The sequence below is a fragment of the Megascapheus bottae genome, chromosome 10 (assembly GCF_031878675.1).
Source record: "Megascapheus bottae isolate mThoBot1 chromosome 10, mThoBot2.hap1, whole genome shotgun sequence".
NCBI classification, from domain to species: Eukaryota; Metazoa; Chordata; class Mammalia; order Rodentia; family Geomyidae; genus Megascapheus; species Megascapheus bottae.
In genome coordinates this window covers 42,116,903-42,143,446 of record NC_143518.1, presented here as the reverse complement: position 1 = coordinate 42,143,446, position 26,544 = coordinate 42,116,903, and the positions used below count along the sequence as shown (strand labels likewise).

At 41.5% G+C, this 26,544-nt stretch overlaps 1 protein-coding gene across 4 annotated transcripts in view; it reads left to right on the top strand.

The window, feature by feature from the left end:
• The window catches only part of Prpf3 (pre-mRNA processing factor 3), a 29,676-nt gene extending 3,444 nt beyond the window's left edge, over positions 1 to 26,232 (top strand). For 3 of the 4 annotated variants that reach the window (XM_090341088.1, XM_090341089.1, XM_090341090.1), the window contains 15 exons: positions 48 to 248; positions 2,065 to 2,195; positions 4,427 to 4,573; positions 6,348 to 6,431; positions 6,934 to 7,154; positions 9,164 to 9,470; positions 10,914 to 11,080; positions 12,107 to 12,186; positions 14,471 to 14,614; positions 15,461 to 15,560; positions 15,736 to 15,849; positions 17,476 to 17,594; positions 17,861 to 17,944; positions 21,051 to 21,112; positions 25,870 to 26,232. In XM_090341088.1, the coding sequence (XP_090197214.1) occupies positions 104 to 248; positions 2,065 to 2,195; positions 4,427 to 4,573; positions 6,348 to 6,431; positions 6,934 to 7,154; positions 9,164 to 9,470; positions 10,914 to 11,080; positions 12,107 to 12,186; positions 14,471 to 14,614; positions 15,461 to 15,560; positions 15,736 to 15,849; positions 17,476 to 17,594; positions 17,861 to 17,944; positions 21,051 to 21,112; positions 25,870 to 26,016 (2,052 nt within the window). In that variant the 5' untranslated portion in view covers positions 48 to 103 and the 3' untranslated portion in view covers positions 26,017 to 26,232. Of the gene's footprint in view, positions 1 to 47; positions 249 to 2,064; positions 2,196 to 3,414; positions 3,511 to 4,426; positions 4,574 to 6,347; positions 6,432 to 6,933; positions 7,155 to 9,163; positions 9,471 to 10,913; positions 11,081 to 12,106; positions 12,187 to 14,470; positions 14,615 to 15,460; positions 15,561 to 15,735; positions 15,850 to 17,475; positions 17,595 to 17,860; positions 17,945 to 21,050; positions 21,113 to 25,869 lie in introns of those variants that run through there. The other variant, XM_090341092.1, reaches the window with a different exon arrangement.
• The last annotated feature ends 312 nt before the right edge of the window (positions 26,233 to 26,544 follow it).

Sequence of the window (26,544 nt, the reverse complement as noted above, 5' to 3'; positions counted from 1 at the left end):
TTTTGTTTTGTTTTGTTTTTGTATTTTCTAACTCAACTCTTTCCTAGTTTCTTTTAAGGTGTATTGAGTCCCATTTGAGCTACTGTTCTCCTTTTCCTGAAAAATGGCACTCTCTAAGAGGGAGCTGGATGAGCTGAAACCATGGATAGAAAAGACAGTAAAGAGAGTACTGGGTTTCTCAGAGCCCACCGTGGTCACAGCAGCGTTAAACTGTGTGGGGAAGGGCATGGACAAGAAGAAGGCAGCTGGTATGTACCTCTCTGACTCTTGATTTTGTATACTGAATAACCCCTAAACATTACTTTGAACTTGCCTAAATCCTTCCTACTAGGAGCATGTCATACTTCTTTTTGTATCTTGTATTACAATGAAAGTAGGTTAAATAACTTGAGGTTGTTTTTTTGTTTGTTTTGTTTTTTGCCAGTCTTGGGACTTGCACTCAGGGTCTGGGCACTGTCCATCGACACTATTTGTTTTTCTTTTTTTGTTTTGCCAGTCCTGGGTCTTGAACTCAGGGCCTGAGCCACTGTCTTTGGGTTTTATCCATGGACTTTTTGCTCAAGACTAGAGCTCTGTCACTTGAGCCACAGCATCACTTCTGGCTCTTTCTGTGTATGTGGTACTGAGGAATCGAACCCAGGGATTCATGTATGTTGGGCAGGCACTCTACCACTAGGCCACACTCCCAGCACAATAATTAGTTTTTCTCTTATTTTGTGTCATTCTAGTTCTGTTCTTTGTCACATTTTGAATCTCAGGCTGACTCCTTTTTGCCATCATGCTAAGTTGCCTGAATTAGATTTAATACTGAAGTCAACATGCACAAAGACCCAAGTTTGATTTCTCAGTACTGCACACATAGAAAAGAAGTTGGAAGTGGGTGCTGTGGCTCAAGTGGTAGAGCTCTACCCTTAATAAATCCAAGGACAGTGCTCAGTCCCTGAACTCAATCCCAGGACTGGCAAAAAATAAATAAATAAATAAATAAAAATAAAAATATATATACATATATATACACACATATATATATGTCAAATTTGGATATTCAGAAATTCAGATTGACATTACATGGAAGTCTTGTCTTTTTTTAATACTTTTTATGATTTTTTTATTAAAGTTTTTTTTTGCATTGTTTTTTTTTTCATCATTTTTCAAATGATGTGTTTAACAAAGAAGTATTCAAGAAGGGAGTCTCTATATACAATCAGTCTTGTCTTTTTTTTTCTTATCATTTGTGGGGCTTGAACTCTGGACCTGGGCTCTGTCCCTGACCTCTTCAGCTCAAGCTAGCATTCTACCACTTGAGTCACAGTGCCAGTTCCAATTTTCTAATGGTTAATTGGAGGTAAGAGTCTCATGGGCTGGGTTGGCTTTGAATCAGGATCCTCAGATCTCAGCCTACTTGAGTAGTCAAGATTATAGATGTGAGCCACTGGACCAGGTTTATGTAGAAATCTCTATGAAATTCATTATAAAGGTTCTATTAGCTGGGAGTGATGGCTCATACCTGTAATCCTAGCTACTCGGGAGACTGAGATCTGAGGATCGTGGTTTAAAGCCAGCCTGGGCACTAAAGTCAGAGAGACTCTTATGTCCAATTAATCACTAGAAAATGGGAAGTGGGGCTGTGGCTCAAGCAGTAAGGTGGTAGTCTTGCTGAAGAGCTCAGGGACAATGGCCAGTCTCAGGGGTAGGACGGTAACCTTGAACTGAAGAGCTCAGGGACATTGCCCAGACCCAGAGTTCAAACCCCATGACCAACAATTGTATTGTACAATTTGCTATTTGAGAAAAGTCTAGAGTGATTGAATGATTATCTTGAGTTTTTGTGGCTGTGTATACTTTGTTGTTTTTGTGTGGTTTTGTTTGGTGCTTCATGCCTTGTACATGTTAGGCATGTAGCTCGATTATTACATGTGCCACATGGTCATTCTGTATAGCACAATTTAAGAACATTAAAATTACATCTCTCCTTCCTATGGTTACGTGACTTTACATGTCTAATATATTTTATTGCCTTTTCAATTTTACCACTCCTTTTTTTTCCCTCTCTCTCTCTGTCAGACCATCTGAAACCTTTCCTTGATGATTCTACTCTCCGATTTGTGGACAAATTGTTTGAGGCTGTAGAGGAAGGCCGAAGTTCTAGGCATTCCAAGTCCAGCAGTGACAGGAGCAGAAAACGAGAGCTAAAGGTAGGTTACAGTTTACCATCTAATGAGCTCAAGAATATTTGAATGATAAAATTGCTGCCCTTCCTGGGCCGACACTTGGATATTCATTAGTAGCATACCTAATGTTAAAAAGAGGTCCTTCGGTATTAAAGTCGAAAAGATGAAGTTATCACTATTTTGTAACAATGAATTACCTAAGTTCATTTGAAATATTTCTAAGAAATAATTGACAGCTATGCCATTTTTTTATATATAGCCAGGAGTTTGGATTTTCATGTTTTCCCAGGTCTCTATCTTCTATTTCTACTTCCTATGAATTTGTTGCACCTAAAATGTGATGCCTTTGATTTACTTGAAGCCTAATAAGGTGCTTCAGAATGTGACTCCACTGCTACTTGACTGTAGTGCTTATTGATGTTCTTTCATAGAGATATGTCTGCAATGTACTTATAGATAGAATACCTAATACCAATTATATTTATTATGTGTTGAGAGCCTGTTATGTAGCATACTGTGGGTCATGTGGTCCCATTAGTGGGGTACCTAAAAGAATCAGCAGTATCCCTTTTTTTTACTATATTTTATTCTGTAGTTCCTGATTAATCATGGCCTTTTTAATTATTACTAGATTAGCTGATCTTATCTAATTTCCCTAACCTAGCCAATTTCTCTGTGTCATTTCCCTCTTCTTTCTCCTACAAAATGTTTCTGTGACTCCTATCCAAGTCTTTTTGTATGTTGGCTATCCCATTACTTTTCCTGTGACACAAAAATTGGATAATAAAGGTCTGCTTGGTCCCCTGGCCTGGCTATAGAACCAAGAAAAATAGAAATCTCTATGCCTTCTGTTTTTAAGCAATAGTCCCTTGCCTTAAGAGAATTTGCAATATACAAAGTTGAGAATGCAATAAAATACAGTCACAAATTACAAAATAGCAGTTTTATGTAAATGTTAAGATGGATTATAAAGTTTCAGATTTTTAGTGAATTCTGTTATATTTAATCCCACAGTATATACAGACTGATACATGCAGTGAGAATTACGTTATGGTAGGGTATGACACTGTGAAAGTGCTGATGCCATGCTCTAAATGAAGTGACTACATTGGGTGGGATTAATAAAAGTAGCTTTTTAAAGGAGGAATCTAGATAGTTGTGGGATATGGGTCCCATTTTTGGTCCATTCAAGTCCCCACTCCACACAATATATTATGGGAGAGTCCTTTTTCTTGAACTGTAGGAGTTCCAGGAAGCGCTCGCCCCTGGCCGAGGATATGTCCTTGCAAAACACGAGCCCTCCTAGTGAAGAGGGGATGTCACCCAAAGCCTACCACCGGTGTGTACATTTGCTTTTTCCCGTTGTCCCTTCAGTTGGCCACTCTTGGTCCTATTAAATTCATCTTGCAAATTAGTCAACATATTTGAGTTCCCATTATATGATAAGAACAAACTGTTATTGGGGAATACTAAAAAAGAAAGAGAAAGCCCCTGTCCTGGAAACGTTTAGAGTCTAGTTGGAGCTGGGCGCCATGGCTCATACCTGTAATCCTAGCTACTCAGGAGGCTGAGATCTGAGGATCACAGTTTGAAGCCAGCCCGAGCAGGAAAGCCGGTAAGACTTTTACTTCCAATTAACCAGCAAAATGTTAGTAATGGAGCTGTGGCTCAAGTGGTAGAGTGCTAGCCTTGAGTCCAAAAGCTCAGGGACAGTGCCCAAGCCTTGAGTTCAAGCCCCAGCACTAGCACTAAATAAATAAATAAAAATAGTCTCTAGTTAGAATAACATTACTACCATTGAAAGACCTAACACTTAGCAAACAGACTATCAACAGTGTAATTTAGCCTAATATGAACCAAGCTTTTAAAGAGGATGTGAAGCAGAAGTTTGATCAGAATGGGATGAGTTTATAATGAGGAAAAGTTCCTGGAGGAGGTGAGTTTTAGGCAGGATTTGGAAGGGGTTGTGGAAAAGTTAAGAAATGTGGGCAGTGGCTTTGCAATGATGTTGAGATAGGACGTTCTTATAAGAACACCTATAAGAAGTCCTACTGGAGTAGGAGACTGATGAAGTTGAGTGAAACGGTCCACTTGGTGGCAAGTCTAGAAAGCCCTATTTCCTGCAAGTAGTTATTTGCAAGATTGCATCATATTCCCCTGGGAAAAGCCTTAAAGTGCTGGTACATGTTAGGATGATTCTTTTCTTCTCCCCATGGGGAGGGATACAACTCTTCTTTCATTTTGGACTCCCTTAGGAGGTGTTTGGTGATGACTCTGAAATCTCCAAGGAATCATCAGGAGTAAAGAAACGACGAATACCCCGTTTTGAGGAGGTAGAAGAGGAGCCAGAGGTGATTCCTGGGCCTCCATCAGAAAGCCCTGGCATGTTGACTAAACTCCAGGTTAGTTAATAGACATTGGAAGCAAAGTGCATTGAAGCACAGAATTTATGGCTCCATACCTCCTATGATCTTAACTTGAATTAGTGTTTATTATTTGGGGAAATTTTATCTCCTGCTTATATTTTTGTCATTTCCTGGCTTAATTTAAGATTATTTTAGTTATGGATTATTAAAACTACATTTACTGAATACCTACTGTTAAGTGTGTATATACATTGGTTATCCAGTACCTACCTCATTTGTCATTGGAAAAATTTAAGTGATCAGAACTCAACTTGATAGCAGAGATGAAGAATCTTCAGATGTGCAAAATAGATGTAATCCACTTACAAATAATTTCCAGTGGAGATGGAAATATAGCTAAGTAGTCAAGATTCAGATGCCCTATGTTTGAACCCAAACATGGCAAAAAAAAATTAAGAGAAATGTATATTTAACCACTATATAAGTAATCATGTGTCTTTTAAAAATTGGAAAGTAGTTGGGTACTGGTGATGTATACCAGTAATCCTAACTATTCAGGAGGCTGAGATCTGAGAATTGCAATTTGAAGCCATTCTAGGGGGAAAAGTCTTGGAGATTCTTGTCTCCAGTTTACCACCAAAAGCCAAAAGTAGAGTGCTTGGCTAGCATGCATGAAGCCCTGGGTTCAATTCTTCAATACCACATACACAGAAAAAGCAGAAAGTGGTGCTGTGGCCCAAGTGGTAGAGGACTATCCTTGAGAAAGCTCAAGGACAGTGTCCAGCCCTGAGGTCAAGCGCCAAGACTGGCAAAAACAAACAAGCAAAAACAAGCCAGCACAAAAAAGAAAAGAAAAGAAAACTGATGATACTGATTTATTTTTGATGCCAGTCCTGGAATTTGAACTTGGGGCCTGAATGCTAGGTGCTGTCCTGGAGCTTTAAAAAAAAAAAAAAAAATGCTGGTCCTGGAGCTTGAATTCAGGACATGGGTACTGTCCCTTGTCCCTGAGTTTTTTTGCTCAAAGCTTGTGCTCTCCCATTTGAGCCACAAGTTCACTTCTGACCTTTTGTTGGTTAATTAGAGATAAAGGTCTCGTGGGCTTTCCTTCCTGGCTGGCATCAAACCATGATCCTCAGATCTCAGCCTCCTTAGTAACTAGGATAACAGGTGTTAGTCACCAATGTGTTCAACGTGATTTTTAAAAAGTTAAATACAGTAATTGAGGTTTTGTTAGGAGGTTTATATGTATCACTTAAATTTTCATATTAGGAAGAATGAGAGAGATAGATGCAGGGAGCAAGTCTGTTCAAGATACATTACGTGTACATATAGACAGGTCAAAATGAGGTCTTCTTGTATTGATGCTAATAAAAATAGAGACACACAGCAGAAAGAGATATTTCAGGAGAAATTAGATGAATAAATATGACTTCTCATTCAGACAAAACAAAACTAACTGCAGAATTGATACCCTTGCAGAATTGATACTATTTTTCCCCTTTTTTAGTCTTGTGAGTTTGAGATATTAAGTATCTTGTCCAAAGTAGCACAGTTATGATGAATACTGAGGTTGTCTGAGTCATGATCATTGTGTTAATCTTGCTTTAAGGAGTTGTAGTGCTGCAGTGTTTCACAATGAAGACTCACCTTTACTCAATGTTCTGGCCTATGGTACAGGTATAATCTGGTGAAGACATTTGAGGAACATTTTTGGTCTCTAGACCTAAATGGGTTTTGGCTATAGGAACCTTTATGAGAGAAATAACATGGAGAAACTTAACTTTCAATTTTTCTCTCTGGAGAGCAGATCAAACAGATGATGGAGGCAGCAACAAGACAAATTGAGGAGAGAAAAAAACAGCTGAGCTTCATTAGCCCTCCTACACCTCAGGTAGGTATTATGCCCTTACTATTCTAAAAATAATAGTTGTTGGCACAGTTTTTTTCTTTTTCTTTTTTTTGAATCATGGGGCTTGAACTCTGGTCCTGGGCACTGTCCCTGAGCTCCTCTGCTCAAGACTATACTATCTGCTCCTTGAGCCACAGTACCACACTTCTTGGCACTTTTTTTTTTTTTTTGCCAATCCTGGGGCTTGAACTCAGGTTCTGAGCACTGTACTTGGGCTTTTTCCTCCAGGCTAGCACTCTACCACTTGAGCCACAGCACCACTTCTGGCTTTTCTGTATATGTGGTACTGAGGAATCAGTCGTGCATGCTAAGCAAGCACTCTACCACTAAGCTAAATTCCTGGTCCCTGGCACAGTTTTTTTTTAACCATTCATTCAAATGAGAGTTCAGAAGGTTCTACCCCGTAGTCATCTACCATATGTGAGTATATGAGTGTGGTCTGTGTATCTCAACCCCTCTGATTTCTTTTTTCTCTGTCCCATAGCCAAAGACTACTTCTTCCTCCCAGCCAGAGCGACTTCCGATTGGCAATACTATTCAACCCTCTCAGGCTGCCACTTTTATGAATGATGCCATTGAGAAGGCAAGGAAAGCTGCTGAACTACAAGCCCGAATCCAAGCTCAGCTGGCACTGAAGCCAGGACTAATAGGAAATGCCAACATGGTTGGCCTTGCTAATCTCCATGCCATGGGCATTGCTCCACCGTGAGTACCTCCTAAAATCCCGTAGCCTTGAATATTATTGAGCCTCATTTTCTAGTGAACTTAAAATAATTTCTTAAATTTCATATTTGCTACATATGATATGTAAATTGACTACTTTTTGGCTTCATTACAGGGTTTATTATCTTTTTGTAATTGGTAGGATTGAAACATAAATTTTTTATCAACTGTTGGGACTTGTGGTAGTATCAGGTCTCTGAGTTTCTAATCAGAGCTTTAGCCATGAAGCAGCATTGAGTGAGACCAGATCTATGAGTGTTCTACAACCAGGCCAAGATTAAATTTTAGTTTAGTATTTGATTGGCCTGGAATGTCACAAGTAATTCAAGAATTTTGTAGTATGAATGTCACAAGCAACTCAAGAATTTTGTAGTATGAGCTAGAGATGTAGCTATCTTGCATTGAGCCCTGGATTGAGTCACATAAGTACACACATACAAAATTCAAAAGAAACAAAAGGTTAAAAGTCTTTTCAGGGCCGGGAGTTTGGACTAGTGGTAAAGTGCTTGCCTAGCATGCATGGAAGACCTGGATTTGATTCCTTGGTACCACATACATAGAAAAAAGCCAAAAATGGTGCTGTGGCTCCAGTGGTAGAGCTGTAACCTTGAGAAAGCCAAGGGCTCAGGCCCTGAGCTCAAGCCCAGGACTGGTGGCAAAAAAAAAAAAAAAAAAAAAGTTCTTTTAATATAATTTAAAAACTAATTTCATTTGGTTCCCTATATTCAAATGTTTTATATGTTTGTTTTCCTCTCCTTTTATTATTTTGAACTCAGGGCCTTACTTTACCACTTGAGCCATTCCTGACACCCTGGTATTTTTTCAGATGGAATCTCACATTTCCGTGGCCTCCTTTGTAGCTAGAACAGTAGGTGTGTGCCCCTATTTGTCGAGACAGAGGGCTTGATAAGTAGCCTGAGTTTTGCCTACTCTTACAATAAACTGCAGTGCTCTTTTTTTGCCAGTCCTGGGCTTGAGCTCAGGGCCTGAGCACTGTCCTTGGGTTTTTCTCAAGGCTAGAGCTCTACCACTTGAGCCTCAGCACCACTTCCGGCTTTTTTCTATGTATGTGGTACTGAGGAATCGAACCCGGATCTTCATGCATGCTAGGCAAGCACTTTAACCACTAGGCCAAACTCCCGGCCCAATTGCAATGCTCTTAGGACTATGATTTCTATTTTCCTCTTTCCCCCTCCATTTTTCCCTCCCTCCCTCTTCCCCTCTCCCCCTCTCTTCCTCTCTCTCTTTCTCCCTCTTTGTGCCAGTACTGAGGCTTGAACTTAGGACCTGGGTGCTATCTCAGCTTCTTTTGCTAAGGGCTACTAGTGCTCTACCGCTTGAGCCACAATACCACGTCCAGCTTTTTTTTTTTTTGGTCAGTCATAGGGCTTGAACTCTGGGCCTGGATGCTATCACTGAGCTCTTCAGCTCAAGGCTACCACCCTACCCCTTGAGCCACAACGCCACTTCCAGTTTTCTGGTGGTTAATTGGAGATAAGAGTCTCATGGACTTTAGTGCTGGGGTTGGCTTTGAACCCAGATCCTCAGATCGCAGCCTTCTGAGTAGCTTAGATTACATAGGTGTAAGCCACCACGCCGACTTCCGACTTTTTCTGTTTCTGTGGTACTGAGGAATGGAACATGGGGCTTCATGCATTCTGGGCAAACACTCTACCACTAAGCCACATTTTTTTGTTGGTTGGTTGGTTGGTTGGTTTTTTGGGGGTATTTATTTTGTAGTTCTGGGCTCACACTTGGTGCCTTGTACATGGTAGGCAATTATTCTATCACTTTATCTCAAGCTTCAGTTTGATGTTTTTACCCTTAATCATAACTAAAAAGAAAATAGATCAGTTTGGTATTTTTTAATCAAGATTTTATACTTCCCAGATGAGTCTTTATTACCTTAAATTATTCTTTGTTTTATTTTCTGTTTTTGGCTTTAATATTTCATGGGATTTACTTTTTGTTGGCTTCTTTTTTCTTTCCAGGAAGGTAGAGTTAAAAGATCAAACTAAACCTACACCACTGATCCTAGATGAGCAAGGTCGAACTGTAGATGCCACAGGCAAGGAGATTGAGCTAACACACCGAATGCCTACTCTGAAAGCCAATATTCGTGCTGTGAAGAGAGAACAATTCAAGCAACAGCTAAAAGAAAAGCCTTCAGAAGACATGGAGTCCAATACCTTTTTTGACCCCCGAGTCTCAATAGCCCCCTCACAACGCCAGAGACGTACTTTTAAATTTCATGACAAGGGCAAATTTGAGAAGATTGCTCAACGATTACGAACGAAGGTATCCAACTTAGTATATGTCTCAGAGTTTTGAGTAGTAAGCCAACAGAGAGAAAAGTACAGCAAATTCAGAGTTTTCTGCTTTGAGGAATTTAAAGCCATGGCTAAATTTTTGAAGTGCTGTATTTATTTTTGTGATATGATTGTCTGCTTTTTCTAATTAATATCTACCTAGATGGAAATAAATGAAGCTTAAAATGTTCACATAAAACTTACAATGAGGCCGGGAGTTTGGCCTAGTGGTAGAGTGCTTGCCTAGCATGCACAAAGACCCGGGTTCGATTCCTCGGTACCACATACATAGAAAAAAAGCCGGAAGTGGTGCTGTGGCTCAAGTGGTAGAGCCTTAGCCTTGAGAAAATCCAGGGACAGTGCTCAGACCCTGAACCCAAGCCCAGGACTAGCAAAAAAAAAAAAAACTTACAATGAAGGGAAATAACTCAGAATCCTGGGGTGAAGAGAGCCTGTCTAGTGTTAAAGGTCACTGCAGCCATTCTGGAAAGTTCATTTGAGTATACTCCATTGGTTTTGTCTAGAATTCCATTTCTTCATATTTAAACATACATTATAGGTAAAGGAGAGGAGTGGGTTTGATACATGTGTATGTACTAAGTAAGGAATAACATAAAAACAGAATGGCTCTATAAGCCTTGAGAAATTATAAACTCTTTATATTAGGTAAAAATATCAACAAGGGATTTTTTTTTTTCCAGTCCTGAGGCTTGAACTCAGGGCCTGAGCACTCTCCTTGGACACTTTTACACAAGGCTAGTACTCTCCCACTTGAGCCACAGCACCACTTCTGGCTTTTCTGGGTATGTGGTACCTGGGAATCGAACCTAGGGCTTTATGCATGCTAAGCCAGCACTCTACCACTAGGCTACACTCCCGGCCTGCTTTTTTTTTTTTTTTTTTTTGCCAGTCCTGGGCTTTTTTGAACTCGGGGCCTAGACACTGTCCTTGAGCTTTCTCAAGGATAATGCTCTTTAATACTTAATCCACAGCACTATTTCCTGCTTTTTTCTGTGTATGTGGTACTGAGGAATCAAACCCAAGGCTTTCTACATGCATGGTAGGTAAGCACTCTACCACTAGGCCAAACTCCTGGCCCTCAACGAGGGCATTTTAAAGTTCAGGATTATACTTCTTTTCTGTGGCAGCAACTTGTCTTGCTTCATATATATATATATTTTTTCTTTTTCTTTTTCTTGTTTTTTGCCAGTCCTGGGCTTTTTTGAACTTGGGGCCTGAGCACTCTCCGTGAGCTTTCTCAAGGATAGAGCTCTACCACCTGAGCCATAAACCATTTCTGACTTTTTCTATATATGTGGTAGTGAGGAATTGAACCTGGGTCTTCGTGCATGCTAGGCAAGAAGTCTACCACTAGGCCCAACTAGTGCCCTCTTGTCTTGCTTTATCTTGTCTTCTTTTATCTTGCTTTTAGGCTCAACTGGAGAAGCTACAGGCAGAAATTTCACAGGCTGCTCGAAAAACAGGCATTCATACATCTACTAGGCTTGCCCTCATTGCTCCTAAAAAGGAACTAAAGGAAGGAGATATCCCGGAAATTGAGTGGTGGGACTCTTACATAATCCCCAATGGCTTTGACCTGTGAGTTTGTTATCTTTTTGTGTGTATGCCAGTCTTGGTGTTTGAACTTGGGGCCTGAGAGCTGTCCCTGAGCTTTGTGCTCAAGGCTAGTGCTTTACCTATTAAGCCATAGTTTCACTTGCTTTTTGGTGGTTAGTTGGAGATAAGAGTCTAAGACTTTCTCTGCCTGAGCTGGCTTTGAACCAAGATCCTCAGTTAAGATTTCAGGCATGCAATTCTGGCACCTGTCTTAATACCTTTTTATGTGTGTGTATGCCAGTCTTGGGTCTTAAATGCAGGGCTTGGGTACTGTCCCTGAGCTTTTGTTCTCAAAGCAGTCACTCTACCACTTTAGCCAAAGCTCTACTTCTGGTCCTTTTTGGTAGTTTATTGGAGATAAGAGTTTCACAGATTTTCCTGCCCAGGCTGGTTTGAACTGTCTTCCTCAGATTTCGCTCAGCCTCCTGAGTAGCTAGAATTATAGGTGTAACCACCAGTACCTAGCTCTTAACCTTTTCCAGCTCTTCCTTTTCTAGGGATTTGTTGTTACTAATGAGAGACTGTGGTCTCTTTCAGGAGTGTTAGTGTAGGAAAAAGATTGAAGATGACTTGTTTAGTGAATAGAGCTAGCCTTAGTAGGACCTTGTTTTCCTAAAAATTAAATGTGACATATAGATGGCTTGGTGGCTCATGCCTGTAATCCTAGCTACTCAGGAGGCTAAGATCTGAGAATCAAGGTTCAAAGCCAGCCCAGGCACAATAGGATCTGTGACTCTGATGTCCAATTAACCTCTCAAAAAGGGAAAGTGGGGCTTGGCTCAAGGGTAGGGCGGTAGCCTTGAGTTGGAAGAACTCAGAGACAGGGCCCAGGCTGAATTCAAGCCCCATGACCCACAAAAAATGTGACCCAAATACACGTTATGCATAAATAAGTACTAAAAGCACTGTTACACATTATAGAGAATGATTTTTCTCATGTCTCAAGACTCCTTTCTAGCCATCATCTCTATCCATATATCTTGTTTTTTCTTCTTCCTCCAATTTTAGTACAGAGGAAAATCCCAAGAGAGAAGATTATTTTGGAATCACAAATCTTGTTGAACATCCTGCCCAGCTCAATCCTCCAGGTAATACATAAATTACTCAGTGAAGACACTAGAGCAGAATTAGTAATAAAACTTCATCAATAGTGGACAAGTCTGTCTGCTATGCAGTGTTATGATCATTATCCCAGTGTGATGAACCACCTGAAAACTGAATGGTACTAGTGAAGTGAAGGTCTTGAGGTTTTCATTTATTCTGTCTTAATTAGTTTAAATGATACATTAGCTAGAAGCTATTGGATATACAACACTGAAAGTACTGAGGCTTCAATTAGAATATTAAAGCCTAATCTTTTTTTTTTTTTTGCCAGTCCTGGGATTTGAACTCAGACTTTTTGCTCAAGTCTAGCACTCTGCCACTTGAATCATAGCACCATTTCTGTTTTTTTTTCTGTGTATGTAGTTCCGAAATCAAACCCAGGGCTTTGCACAAGCTAGGTGAGCACGCTACCACTAGGCCACACGCTCCTCGCCCTCTTTTTTTTTTTTTTAATCAGTCATGGGGTTTGAACTCTGGGCCTGGGTGCTGTCCCTGAGCACTCTACCACATTGAACCACAGGGCTTCCGCTTTTTTTTTAGTGGTTAAGTGGAGATAATTGTCTCGTGGACTTTAGTACCCAGGCTGGCTTTCAACTTCGATCCTCAGATCTCAGCCTCCTGAGGAGCTAGGATTACAGGTGTGAGTTACCAGTGCCCATCTTTAAGTCCAATCTTTAGCCTCACTATGTATTACAAATTAGACTTTTGCCAGCTCCAGTCTTGTACACTACCACTTAACTCCTGCCCAAATAGAATTTTAGATACTTTCACCTACCCCGGTCCTTACCCAAAGCAACTAAAGCAGTAGTAATCTTGTCTGTTATATTTGCTCATTGCTTTTGATGAGTTATACTACTTGATCAACTCATTTATGAAAGATAAAAATACTTTTTTAAAAAATGTTTAAGCAATTACTTATTTTAGTATAACAAGTCAAAATAGGGAGAAATGCAGAAGAGAGAAACTGAGCCATGCAAAAAATGAGAGTTTTAAAGACTCAGGACTAAACCAGATGCCAGTGACTCACACCTAAAATCCTAGTTACTCAGGATGCTGAGATCTGAGACTCTAGCTTCAAAGCCAATAGAGGCAGAAAATTCCCTGGGATTCTTATCTACAATTAACCAACAAAAAAGCCAGAAGAGCAGTTATGCCTTTCAGTGTTACTCTGCTAGCCTTGAACAAAAAACACCCAGGTCCTGAGTTCAAACCCTAGGACCAGGGCTTGGACTCAGCCTGGACGCTGTCCCTGAGCTCTTCAGCTCAGATGCTGCCCTACCCTTGAGCAAAGCTCCATTTCCCCCCCCCCTTTTTTTTTTGCCAGTCCTGGGCTTGAGCTCAGGGCCTGAGCACTGTCCTTGGGTTTTTTCTCAAGGCTAGCACTCTACCACTTGAGCCTCAGCACCACTTCCAGCTTCTTTCTATGTATGTGGTACCGAGGAATCAAACCCGGGTCTTCATGCATGCTAGGCAAGCACTTTAACCACTAGGCCAAACTCCCGGCCCTCCACTTCCCTTTTTATAGAGATTAATTTGAGATAAGAATCTCAGGTCCTTTTGTGCCCAGGCTGATTTTGAACCTTGATTCTCAGATCTCAACCTCCTGAGTAGTTAGGATTACAGGTGTGAGTCACCACGCCGGCCCATATGTGTGTGTGTGTGTGTGTGTGTAAAATATTTTTATTTTTGGGGTCAGTGTGTGTGTGTGTGTATAAAATATTTTTATTTTGGGGGTCAGTAGTTTGGCCTAGTGATGGAGTGCTTGCCTAGCATGCACAATGACCGGGGTTTGATTCCTCAGTATCACACACATAGAAAAGCCGGAAGTGGTGCTGTGGCTCAATGTGGTAAAAACACTAGTATTGAGGAAAGCCCAAGGACAGTGTGCAAGGCCCTGAATTCAAGCCCCAGGACTGTCCCCCCCCCCCAAAAAAAAGAAAAGAAAAGATATATATATATATACATATATATATATGTATATATATATATATTTGCTGGGTGCTGTGGCTCATGCCTGTAATCCTAGCTACTCAGGAGGTTGAGATCTGAGGATCCCAGTTCAAAGCCTGCCTGGGCACTAAACTCTTTGAGAATCTTATCTCCAATTAACCACCAAGAAAACTAGACGTGGCACTGTGGCTCAAGTGCTGGAGCAGTAGCCTTAAGCTGAAGAGCTCAGGAACAGCACCGAGGCCTAGAGTTCAAACCCCACAACTGACAATCCCTCTAATATTCTATTGGTTTAATACACTCATTTCCTGTTGGCAGTTGACAATGATACACCAGTTACTCTGGGAGTATATCTTACCAAGAAGGAACAGAAGAAACTTCGGAGACAAACAAGAAGGGAAGCACAGAAGGAACTACAGGAGAAAGTCAGGCTAGGTCTGATGCCTCCTCCAGAGCCCAAAGGTACACTTTTTAGTTGGCACTGCTACTACAAAGAGTGTCAGCTTTATCTTTTTATTTCTAGAAGGACTTAAACAGTGTTATCTGTTTCTCAGTTACTTGCATGATTTATTGTATATAGCAATATGTACGACTTATTTGTAAGAATTATTAGTTGTATAGGCTAAGAATGTGGCCTGGGTTTGATTCCTCAGTATCATAAAAAAGAAAAAGCCAGAAGTGGTGTTTTGGCTCATGTGGTAAAGTGCTATCCTTGAGCAAAAAGGTCAGGGTCCACGCCCAAGCCTGGAGTTCAAGCCTCAGAACTAGCACACACATACAAAATTATTATTTGTATAGTGCTTTGATTTTCCTGCAATGGTACTAGTCTTGAAATTCGTGAAAATAGTAATGTCAATATTTGTAGAGTTGTTACTGTTAATATTTCAAATTTAAAAGTGAAAGATAACTGACATGGGAAGCTCAGGCAAGAGAATCTCAAGTTCAAGACCAGTTAGGCTACATAGCAAAATCCTATCTTAGGAAAGAGCCAGACAGTCCGGTTGTGGGGTGCAGTGGCAGAGGTCTATAATCCTAGCTACTCAGGTGGCTGAGATCTGAGGACCAAGGTTCAAAGCCAGCCCGGGGACTAAAGGGTACTAAAGAATACAGAGACTATTATCTCCAGTAACTAGAAAACAGAGTAGTAGGGCTGTGGCTCATGGAATAGGACAGTATCCTTGAACTGAAGAGCTCAGGGATAGCTCCCAGGCCCAGAGTTGAACCCCGTGACCCACAAAAACAAACAAAAAAGTCTTCACAGCTAGAGGAATAACTTTGAGAATGATTTCTGTCCTCTCTCCACTGCAGTGAGAATTTCTAATTTGATGAGAGTATTAGGAACAGAAGCTGTTCAAGACCCTACGAAGGTAGAAGCCCATGTTAGAGCTCAGATGGCAAAAAGACAGAAGTAAGTGCCATGAGGTTGGGTGGAAATCCTGGGCAAGTGCACTTTACAAATGTGTGTTTTGGGGGATCCATATTTGGAGGGAGGGGAGAGTCCTCTGTTGCTCTCTCTTTCCCTTAGCCCTGCCTCTGATCTTCAATGCCTTTCTCACTTGTGGATGTCCTTCCTGTCACGACAGAGCGCATGAAGAGGCCAACGCTGCCCGGAAACTTACAGCAGAACAGAGAAAGGTCAAGAAAATTAAAAAGCTTAAAGAAGACATTTCACAGGGTGTACACATATCTGTATATAGGTAGGTGTTCACAACAGGCCAACTCTCCCCTTAGAAAAAACAAATATTTCCAAATGCTTGAGACAGAATCATTATAGCCTAAAAGCATAACCAACAGTAACCTGTTGTCAAATAATGACATTCCTTAATCAGTGAGTAGCAAGTCTTTTACAGTGGTAAGAGTCAAAGACTTCATTTTTATGATTATCGATTCCCTCTTAAGTTATCTGTTAACCAGCAAATACTGGTTGTTCAGAAAATGAAAGTACTTGCTCAAGTCACATTGTTAACTAACAGTTATCCTTTGTGAAATAATTTATGCAGGAAGCATTAAAAAATGTTTCCACCAATAATCATATCCTTATCTGATGTATTGCTGAGCTCCTTTTATCCTCACTCCAAAATGGATTTTTACATTGAAAATAGTTTTCTACTTTTTTTGGGGAGGGAGGGGAGGAAGGTGGCATTCATGGGTCTTGAACTCTGGGCTTGGGCACTGCCCCTGAGCCATTTAGCTCAAGGCTAGCACTCTACACTTTGAGCAACAGTGCCATTTCTGATTTTCTGGTGGTTAGAGATAGGAGTCTTACAGACTTTGGTGTCCAGGTTGGCTTTGAACCACAATCCTGAATCTTAGCCTCCTGAGTAGTTAAGATTATAGTATGAGCCACCAGTACCTGGCGAGTTTGCTGCTTTTGTACTGATTGAATATTTTTGTTTTATTTTTTTTCAGTCCTAGAGCTTAAACTCAGGGCCTGGGAATTGTCCTTGAGCTTTTCTCAAGGCGAGTGCTCTACCACTTCAGTCACTTCTGCCTTTTTCTGTGTATGCTGTTTCTGAGGAATCAAACACAGGGCTTCTTGCTTGTTAGGCAAGCACTCTACCGCTAGGCCACACCCTGGCCCCTTAAATGTGCTTGTTTCTATTAACTAGTTTATTGTCATAAAGATGGCACATTAGTCCAAAATTAAATAATACTTAGGAAGTCTTAGGATTCTAACATGAGAGAAGTGCACTTACTGAAAAAGTATCCTTCCTTTTCTTGAATCTCTTAGGACTCCTTTGTAATTTATTGCTATTGACAGTTTTTCACGTCTTCATCTAGATTTTTTTTTTTTTTTTTTTTTGGCCAGTCCTGGGGCTTGAACTCAGGGCCTGAGCACTGTCCTTGGGCTTTCCTCAAGGCTAGCACTCTACCACTTGAGCCAAAGCACCACTTCTAGCTTTTCTATGTATGTGGTACTGTGGAATTGAACCCAGTTTTTTATGCATGCTAGGCAAGCACTCTGCCACTAGGCCAAACTCCCAACCCCAGAGAAAACTTGTATGCATACATGGCATCTATATTACAAGTACCTAATGGCCACAGAATTTATGTTACGCTGTCAAGAAGAGTCTGAGGAATAATGAGCTCGTAAATATTTTTGGATAACAAATACCTCTACTTTATTCCCAGTAAATTTTGACTACCTTCTATTTGTTGTCTTTAAAGTGTATGACTGTATAGTTTACATTTAAGAGAGTGAAACTATGTTCACTCCTTTGTTTTTAAAGAATCATTTTGTATTCATCCTGTTAATTTGCTATTCCATATAGGCAGCTACTGATGCTAAAACTGAAGACATAACTAAACTTTCCCTCCTCCAGAGTTCGAAATTTGAGCAACCCAGCCAAGAAGTTCAAGATTGAGGCCAATGCTGGGCAACTGTACCTGACAGGGGTGGTGGTACTGCACAAGGATGTCAACGTGGTAGTAGTGGAAGGGGGTGAGTCTTAAAAAAAACTGAGACTGTCCTCAGACAGCCTTAAATCAAAAGTGATTAGCACTGTGGGAGAAGGGAGATACAGGACTTTAAAGCCATACTTAGATGTAATATGCCAGGCCTCTTATTTCTGTGTTTATTGGAATGAAAGGCTACATGGTAGTTCCTGGGATTTCTTCAACCTCATTAATGTCTGAGCATCAGATGAGCTCAGAGGCTCCTTCCACCTGATCATCTTAACAGCTCTGGCAAAATTTTTCTGTTTATAGGCCCCAAGGCTCAGAAGAAATTTAAACGTCTTATGCTGCACCGGATAAAGTGGGATGAACAGACATCTAACACCAAGGGAGATGGTGAATGGGTGGTTAGAGGGGATTCGGTGGGGAGCTGTGGGAGGTAGAGGTGGAACATCTGCCCTTTCATTGCCCTCATTTCCTATAACATTCTTTTCTAATACTAAAAAATGTTCAGTAACGCTGGGCACAGGGACTCACGCCTGTAATCCTAGCTACTCAGGAGGCTGAGATCTGAGGATAAAGGTTCAAAACCAGCACGGGCACTAAAGTCCCTGAGACTCTTACCTCCAATTAACCACTAGTAAACAGGGAATGGCTCTGTGGCTCCAGGGGTAGGATAGTAGCCTGAGCTTGAAGAGCTCAGGGACAGCGCTTAGGCCCCAGAGTTCAAGCACCACAACTGACCAAAAAAAAAAAAAAATTGTTCAGTAACTTTTATGACCCAAACATGAACCTCCTAGACATTCATTCAATATTTTGTGTTTCATGAGCGTATTTGTTGATCATATGCATAAATGTAGAAATTATTCTTGAGCTGGGAATGTGGCTTATTGGTAGAGGTATGAAGCCCTGGGTTCCTCAGTACCACATAAAAAAGCTGGAAGTGGCACTGTGGCTCAAATGGTAGAGTGCTAGCCTTGAACAAAAGAAGCTCAGGAAAAAGAAAAAAAGAAGCTCAGGGACAGGGCTCAGACCCTGAGTTCAAGCCCTAGGACTGGCAAGAAAAAAAGATTAATCCTGTCCTTGAAGGCTTTTCTCAGCCTCCTGAGTAGCTAGAATTACAGGCATGAGCCACCAAGCCTGGCCTACTTACTGCCTGCTTTTTAGGGGCTAATTGAAGACACAAATTTTATTGTTGAGGCTGGCTTCAAACCACAGTCTGCCTCGCCTCCCAAGTAATTAGGATTATAGGCATAATTAGAATTTCAGGCGTGAGCCTGAAACTGTACCCAGTTTACTATTCTGTTTTAATTGTTGTTGGTTTTGGAGCTTGAATTCTGGGCCTGGGTGTTGTCCCTGAGCTCTTCAGCTCAAGGCTAATGCTCTACTACAGAGCCACAGCGCCAGTTTTCTGGTGGTTAATTGGAGATGAGACTCATGGTCTTTTGTGCCTGGGCTACCCTTCAGTTACTGTCCTCAGATCTCTGCCTCCTGAGCAATTAGGATTAAAGGCATAACCACTGCTGCCATGATTTTCTTTCTGTTTTGTTTTCTGGTACAGAGTTAAAGCTTAGGAACTTAGACTTGCTCTCAGCGAATGCTGCAGCACTTGAGTAATGCTTCCAGCCCTGCTTTTGTTTTCTTTGTGTGATCATAGTGCTTGAACTCAGGACCTGGGCACTGTCCCTTAGCATTTTTACTCAAGGCCAGTGATCTACCACTTACGCCACAGTTCAACCTCTAGCTTTTTCCTGGTTAATTAGAGATACAAGTATTGGGACTGGGAGTTTGGCCTATGCTTGCTTAGCATGCATGAAGGCCTGGGTTCGATTCCTCGGTACCACATACATAGCAAAAAACAAACAAATCAGAAGTAGTAGTGCTGTGGCTCAAGTGCTAGAGCTCTAGACTTGAGAAAGACCAAGGACTGGCCAAAAAAAAAAAAAGTCTCATTAAATTTCCTTCGTAGGCTGGTTTCGTGTGTGTGTGTGTGTGTGTGTGTGTGTGTGTGTGTGTGTGTGTGTGTGTGTGTGTGTATTTGTGTTTGATATTCTTCATATCATCATATGTGCATCGATATCCATTCTTCACATCTGGCTTTTTTGTTTTGTATTTTCTCAGTGCTGTGAAATTGAAAGTATGGATTTTTTTTTTTTTTTTTTTTTTTTTTTGCCAGTCCTGGGCTTGATCTCAGGTCCTGAGCTCTGTCCTTGGCTTTCCTCAAGGCTAGCGCTCTACCACTTGAGCCAAAACACCACTTCCAGCTTTTCTGTTTATGTGATACTGAGGAATGGAACCCTGGTCTTCGTGCATGCTAGGCAAGCACACGACCACTAGGCCAAACTCCCGGCCCTGAATATAGGGTTTTTTGGTATTTGGTAGGCAAGTGTTCTACCACATGAATCTCATCTCTGGTCCTTTTGCTTTTAGTTTTTCAGTTAGGGTCTCATGGTAACTCTCTCCACTCTTTTCTTGGGCTGAGATTATCCTACTTCCCAGTAACCGGGCTTGCCACCACACCTGGTCTGCATTTTTCCCATCCTTGAAGGCATGAATTAGCATTTAATATCTACAGAGAAATTTTGGAGGGATTTTTGTTCAAGATGACTTCTTGCTATTTTTCCCAGGCTGGGCTTCAACTCATGGATTCCAGCAATCCTTTCACATTAGTTTGTCCTGGAGCTACGATTACAAGCATATAGCACTATATCAACTCAACCTTACATTTCTTGACTTTACCTAACTGTGGCCCTCTTGTACTTATTGTCCTTGAAGTACTTAAGGTATACTTTTTTTTACTATAATTGACTTCTACTTTTTAAAATGTTTTGTAAATGTTAAAGACATTTATACTTGATTTATCCTACCCTCTATCATTATCCTTGAAATTATTTTTTATAATGTTAGCATTTGTAACCTGGCTTACAGAGTATCTCACAGGACTGGGAATGTGGCTTAGTGGTACAGTGCTTACCTTGCATGCATGAAGCCTTGGGTTTGATTCCTCAGGAGCACATACACAGAAAAAGCCAGAAATGACGCTGTGGCTCAAGTGGTAGAGTACTAGCCTTGAACAAAATAAGCTCAGGGACAGTGCCCAGGCCCTGAGTTTAAGCCCTAGGACTGGGGCGGGGCAGGGAGGGAGGGGGTGGAATAAACTATACACACACACACACACACACACACACACACACACACACACACGTGTGTGTATATACATATATATCACAAAATTTTTATTATTGACTGTCATTCACTTCTTTATTCTTAATATATAGCCTATCTAAACTGAACATAGTAGGTACTCAGTAAATGTTGAATTAATATCCCTGCATATCTGGAGTTTTCAGTCTAATTTGGAAAATAAAGATTAGCAGAAAAGAATATACATAATTCTAACATATGGGAAAAGGTGACAATATGTAAGAGTATTTAAGTAGACTTGAATATTGCTTTCTGGTCTCAAGTTTAGACTAAGATTTAGCTAACTGTTTTTTTACAGATGATGAAGAATCTGATGAGGAAGCTGTGAAGAAAACCAACAAATGTGTACTAGTTTGGGAGGTATGTAATCCTTTGTGAAACATTGAAGTAGAAATTTAGCTAGTTCATGGGCCGGGGGTTTGGCTTAGTGGCAGAGTACTTGCCTAGCATGTACAAAGACCTGGGTTCGATTCCTTGGTACCACATACTTATAGAAAAGCCAGAAGTGGTGCTGTGGCTCAAGTGGTAGAGCACTAGCCTTGAGGAAAGCCCAGAGTTCAAGTCCCAGGACAGGGACAAAAAACTGAAAAGAAATCATTTTTAAATACTTGGGAGAAAAAATTCCTAATCATATTTAAGTTAATCAGTATGTAGTATGACCATCTGAGAAAATACATGGAAAATATTGATGATAGGAATATAAGTTGTCACCTGGAAATTATTTCCAGGGAATATGAGAAGGGATTAAACTGGGATGCTTTGGATGTAGTAAAAGAAGTACTAGAGTTAATACAAAATAGAGGGGCTGGGAGTTTGGTCTAGTGGTACCTAGCATACACAAAGATCCAGGTTTGATTCCCTGGTACCCCTTACATAGAAAAAGCTAGAAGTGATGCTGTGGCTCAAGTGGTAGGGCTCTAGCCTTGAGGGGAAAAAAAAACAACAAAAAAACAAGAGCTGGGCGTGGTGGCTCACACCTGTAATCCTAGCTACTCTGGAGGCTGAGATCTGAGGATCATGGTTCAAAGCCAGCCCTGGCACTAAAGAACCTGAGACTTTTATCTCCAGTTAACCAATAGAAAATAGGAAGTGGGGGCTGTGACTCAAGGGGTAGGGGGAGTAGCCTTGAGCTGATGCGCTCAGGGACACCACCCAGGCCCAGAGTTCAACCCCCATAACCCACAGGGAAAAAAAAAAAAAGAGCCGGGCTCTGTTAGCTCACACACCTGCAATCCTAGGAGGCTGGAATCTGAGGATCCCAATTCAAAGCCAACCTGGGCACAAAGTCTGTGAGACTCCTATCTTTAACCACCAGAAAACTAGAAGTGGCTCTGTGGCTCAGTGGTAGAGGGCTAGCCTTGAGCTGAAGTGCTCAGGAACAGTGCCCAGGCCCCGAGTTCAAGCCCCACAACTCACCCCCCCCCCCCAAAAAAAATAAAAAGCTAACCAGGTACTACCAGTGACTATCTTAAGTACTCACCGCCTATAATTTTAACTACTTAAGCGGCTGAGATTGAAGATCTCATTTTGAAGCCAACCCTAGACAGCCAAATTTGAGAGCCTTTAATTAGCAAAAAGCCTTAAGTGGATGTGTGGCTCAAGTTATAGTGTGTCAGGGCTGAATGAAAAAGCTAAGTGAAAGTAAATGCACTGGGTTCAAGTCCAAGTACTAGTATAGACAGAGACACAGAAAGATAAGACCGAATATTGTGAATGCGTGAGGATAAGGACATAAATAGCTCAGTGGGAGAGTACATGCCTATCTTGATTTGATCCTCAGCACTTGAAAGTAAAACAAGGTGGAAAGCTGGCACTAGTGTTTCCTGACTCTGATACCAACTACTCATTAGCCTGAGATCTAAGGACTGTGTTTTGAAATCAGCCTGGGCAGGAAAGTTCATGAGACATAAGACTCTTACCTCAATAAACTATTCAGAGAAAGTTGGAAGTGGAGTTCTGCTTTTGTGGTAGAGTGCTAGCCTTGAGCACCAAGAGGCTCAGAGATAGTGCCTAGGCTTTGAGTTCAAGGAGGACTAAGAAAACTACAAAGAAGTGGGAGGCTAGGAGGCAGCACTGCTTTTATTAGATACAATCTGAGTAAAATACTTAGGTCAAATACTGTTGTCATATCTGTAAGATATGGATATTATTTTTCTGTTGTCAGGTTTTTATTTTGTTGAGAAATAAATTGGATCATTATATGATAGTGCTTCATAAACTGAGGCAAGATCTATTTTCATTTGTTCAGTTCTTTCATCCTTGAGATCTTAGCATATCAGTATTTATGGTTTTTATTCTATTCACTTAGGTAGAATATACGTGTCTTCTGGGTTATTTATGTGTGGTGGAGGGTGATGCTTCTGTGCTAGTCCTGGGCACTGTCCTGATATTCTCCCTCCCTCCCTCCCTCCCTCCCTCCCTCCCTCCCTCCCTCCCTCCCTCCCTCCCTCCCTCCCTCTCTCTCTCTCTCTCTCTCTCTCTCTCTCTCTCTCTCTCTCTCTCTCTCTCTCTCTCTCTCTCTCTCTCTCTCTCTCTCTCTCGTTGGTTGTGGGGCTTGAAGTTGGGTCCTGTGTGCTATCCCTGAGCTCTTTTGCTCAAGGCTAGCACACTTTGACTGTAGTGCCCCTTGGGGTTTCTGGTGGTTAATTGGATAGATAAGGCTTTCAAGGACTTCCTCAGATCTCAGTAGCTAGGATTATAAGTATGAGCCACAAGCTTCTGCCTTCCCTGAATTTCCCCCCCCCCCCCCACAATTCTGGGGCTTGAACTCAGGGTCTGGGCGCTGTCTATGAGATTGTTTTGCTTTAGGCTAGCACTTTACCACTTGAACCACAATGCCATGTCTGGCTTTTTCTCTTAATGTGGTACTGGGGAATTGAACCCAGAGCTTCATGCATGCTAGGTGAGCACAATACCACTAAGCCACGGGGGCTGGGAGTTTGGCCTAGTAGTAGAGTGCTTGCCTACTATGCACGAAGACCCAGATTCGATTCCTAGGTACCACATACATAGAAAAAAGCCAGAAGTGGTGCTGAGGCTCTAGTGGTAGAGCTCTAGCCTTGAGAAAGTCCAAGGACAGTGCTCAGGCCCTGAGCCCAAGCCCAGGACTGTAAAAAAATTTAAAAAATAAATAAATACCACTAAGCCACATTCCAGATGTTCCCTGAGCTGGTTGGTTTGTTTGTTTTGTTTTGGGGAGGGGCGCATGTCTGGGGCTTGAATTCAGGACCTAAGCACTCTACCACTAGGCCAAACTCCCTGCCCTCTCTGAGCTTTTTTGTTCAAGCCTTGCACTCTCCCACTTGAGCCACAGTTTGATTTCTCTTGGTGATTGTGGAGATAAGAGTCTTAAGACTTTCCTGTCTTGGTTGGCTTCAGACTGAGAACCTCAGACCTCAGCTTCTTGAGTAGCTAGGATTATAGTTGTGAGTTACCAGCACATAGCTTCTTCTATACTTATTAAATTTGTTATTATAAGGTGAGGTACACTGAAGTTACAGTTACATCAGGGAATCAGTACATTTCTTTTTATTTTCCATTTTCAAAGGAGGCCTTTTTTTTTTTTTTTTTTTAATTTTCCTTAGTCCTGGGGCTTGAACTCAGGTCCTAGGCTCTATCCTGAGCCTCTCTATACTCAAGGCTGGTGCTCTACCACTTGAGCCACAGTGCCACTTCTGGCTTTTTCTGTTTATGTGGTATTGAGGAATCAAACCCAGGGCTTCACACATGCTAGGCAAGCACTGTACCACTAAGCCATATTCCCAGCCCCTCTTTCTTTTTTTCTTTTTTCTTTTGGTCAGTCATGGGGTTTTAACTGAGCCCTAGGCACTATCCCTGAGCTTTTTTGCTCATGGCTAATGCTTACCACTTTGAGCCAAAGTTCCTCTTCTAGTTTTCTGGAGGTTAATTGGAGATAAGAATCTCACTGAATTTCTTTCCTAGGCTGGCTTTGAAAGGTGATCCGCAGAAAGCAGCCTCCTGAGTCACTAATACCTGGCTTCAAAAGAGGCATTGATCATTTATTTTTGGACAGCATTAACCCTTCCCTCACTCTCCCAGTTTTTCAGTACCAAACCTACCCTCTTCTGTTTTGTAAATGTGCTTATTACTTTTTTTTTTTTTTTTTTGGTGGGTCATGGGTGAACTCGGCCTGGATGCTGTCCTAGAGCTCTTCAGCTCAAGGCTACCGCCCTTGAGCATTTTATAGACATTAATTGTAGATAAGAGTCTCACTTTCTTTAGTGCCTGGGCTGGTTTTGACCCCTGATCCTCACATCTCAGCCTCCTGAGTAGCTAGGATTACAGGTGTGAGCCACTGCACCCAACTTTAACTCATATATTTTGAATGTCCAAAAGTACCATATAGTTATGAAGATTAAGAAAAGCTGTATTAGCGGGCACCCTGGCTCACACCTGTAATCCTATCTACTCAGGTGGCTCAAGGAGTAGCGCAGTAGTAGCCTTGAGCTGAAGAGCTCAGGGACAGCACCCAGGCCCAGAGTTCAAGCCCCATGACTGACCAAAAAAAAAAAAAAAACTTTATAAAACTGCACTTAAGGGTCCCAACTGTGGTCATCATAGCTCGGCCTCCTGAGTAGCTGTGGTTACAGGTGTGATCCAGTGATGCCTGCCTACATGTAACCTTTTTGGAAAGGGAAAAAAATTTGAAATTCTGAGTGTAGTAGTTCACATCTGTAATCTTAGCACTCAGGAAGTTGAGGCAGTTTCCAACTGGTCTCAACAGTCTGGTTTATATAGCAAGATTTTTTATTTTTATTTTTGAAGGACTCAGTAGTCAGGCTGGTGGCTTATGCCTGTAATCCTAGCTATGCAGGAAACTGAGATCTGAGGATTAAAAGTCAACTAGGCAGGAAAGTCCTTGAGACTCTATCTCCAATTAACCACAGAAGTAGCATTGTGGCTTAAGGTGGTAGAGCAGTAGCCTTAAACAGAAGAGCTAAGAGATAGCACCAAGACTCTGAGTTCAAACCCCATCACGGACTAAAATAAAGGGCATACTAAAATGAGGGGCATAACTCATGTGGTAGAGTGCTTCCCTAGCAAGAAAGAGATCCTTACTCTAGTCCCCAGTATTTTGAAAATAATTTTTTCTCCAGGGTACAGCCAAAGACCGGAGCTTTGGAGAGATGAAATTTAAACAGTGCCCCACAGAGAACATGGCTCGAGAGCATTTCAAAAAGCATGGGGCTGAACACTACTGGGACCTCGCACTTAGTGAATCCGTGTTGGAGTCCACTGATTGAGACTACTGCAAGCCCCGCCTCTCCCCCTTGCCTTTGTCTTTCAGTCCTTCCCTTACTCTCTCTCCTTCTCCACCTACCCCACTTGTGTGTGTGATCACAGAACTGTGCCAAGCAGACACTGGGGCAAATGGAGAATACTTGGCTCCTTTTCCCCAGTCAGCCTGGTGCTACCCTTCATTCCCTACATGTGCATATGATTAAAGAGCTATTTTTAAACTTGGTGTAATATATTTTTCATGCACTTACATATATTAGACTTATGTCTTCGTGTTATCTATTCTAGGTACCTGGCCTCCTAGAGGTTTTTGAAATCTAATGGAATAACAAATGACAAGATGCCAGAAAAGATGTTAAATAATCTGCCTAAGCTGGGTGCTGGTGGCTTACACCTGTAATCCTAGCTACTCAGCCCCCAAGTATTGGGTTCAGGATGAACCGAGGCAGACCATGAGACTCTTCTCTCCAACTAACCAACAAAAAGCCAGAAGTAGAGCTGTGGCTTATGTGATGGAGTTGAGTACAGAAGCT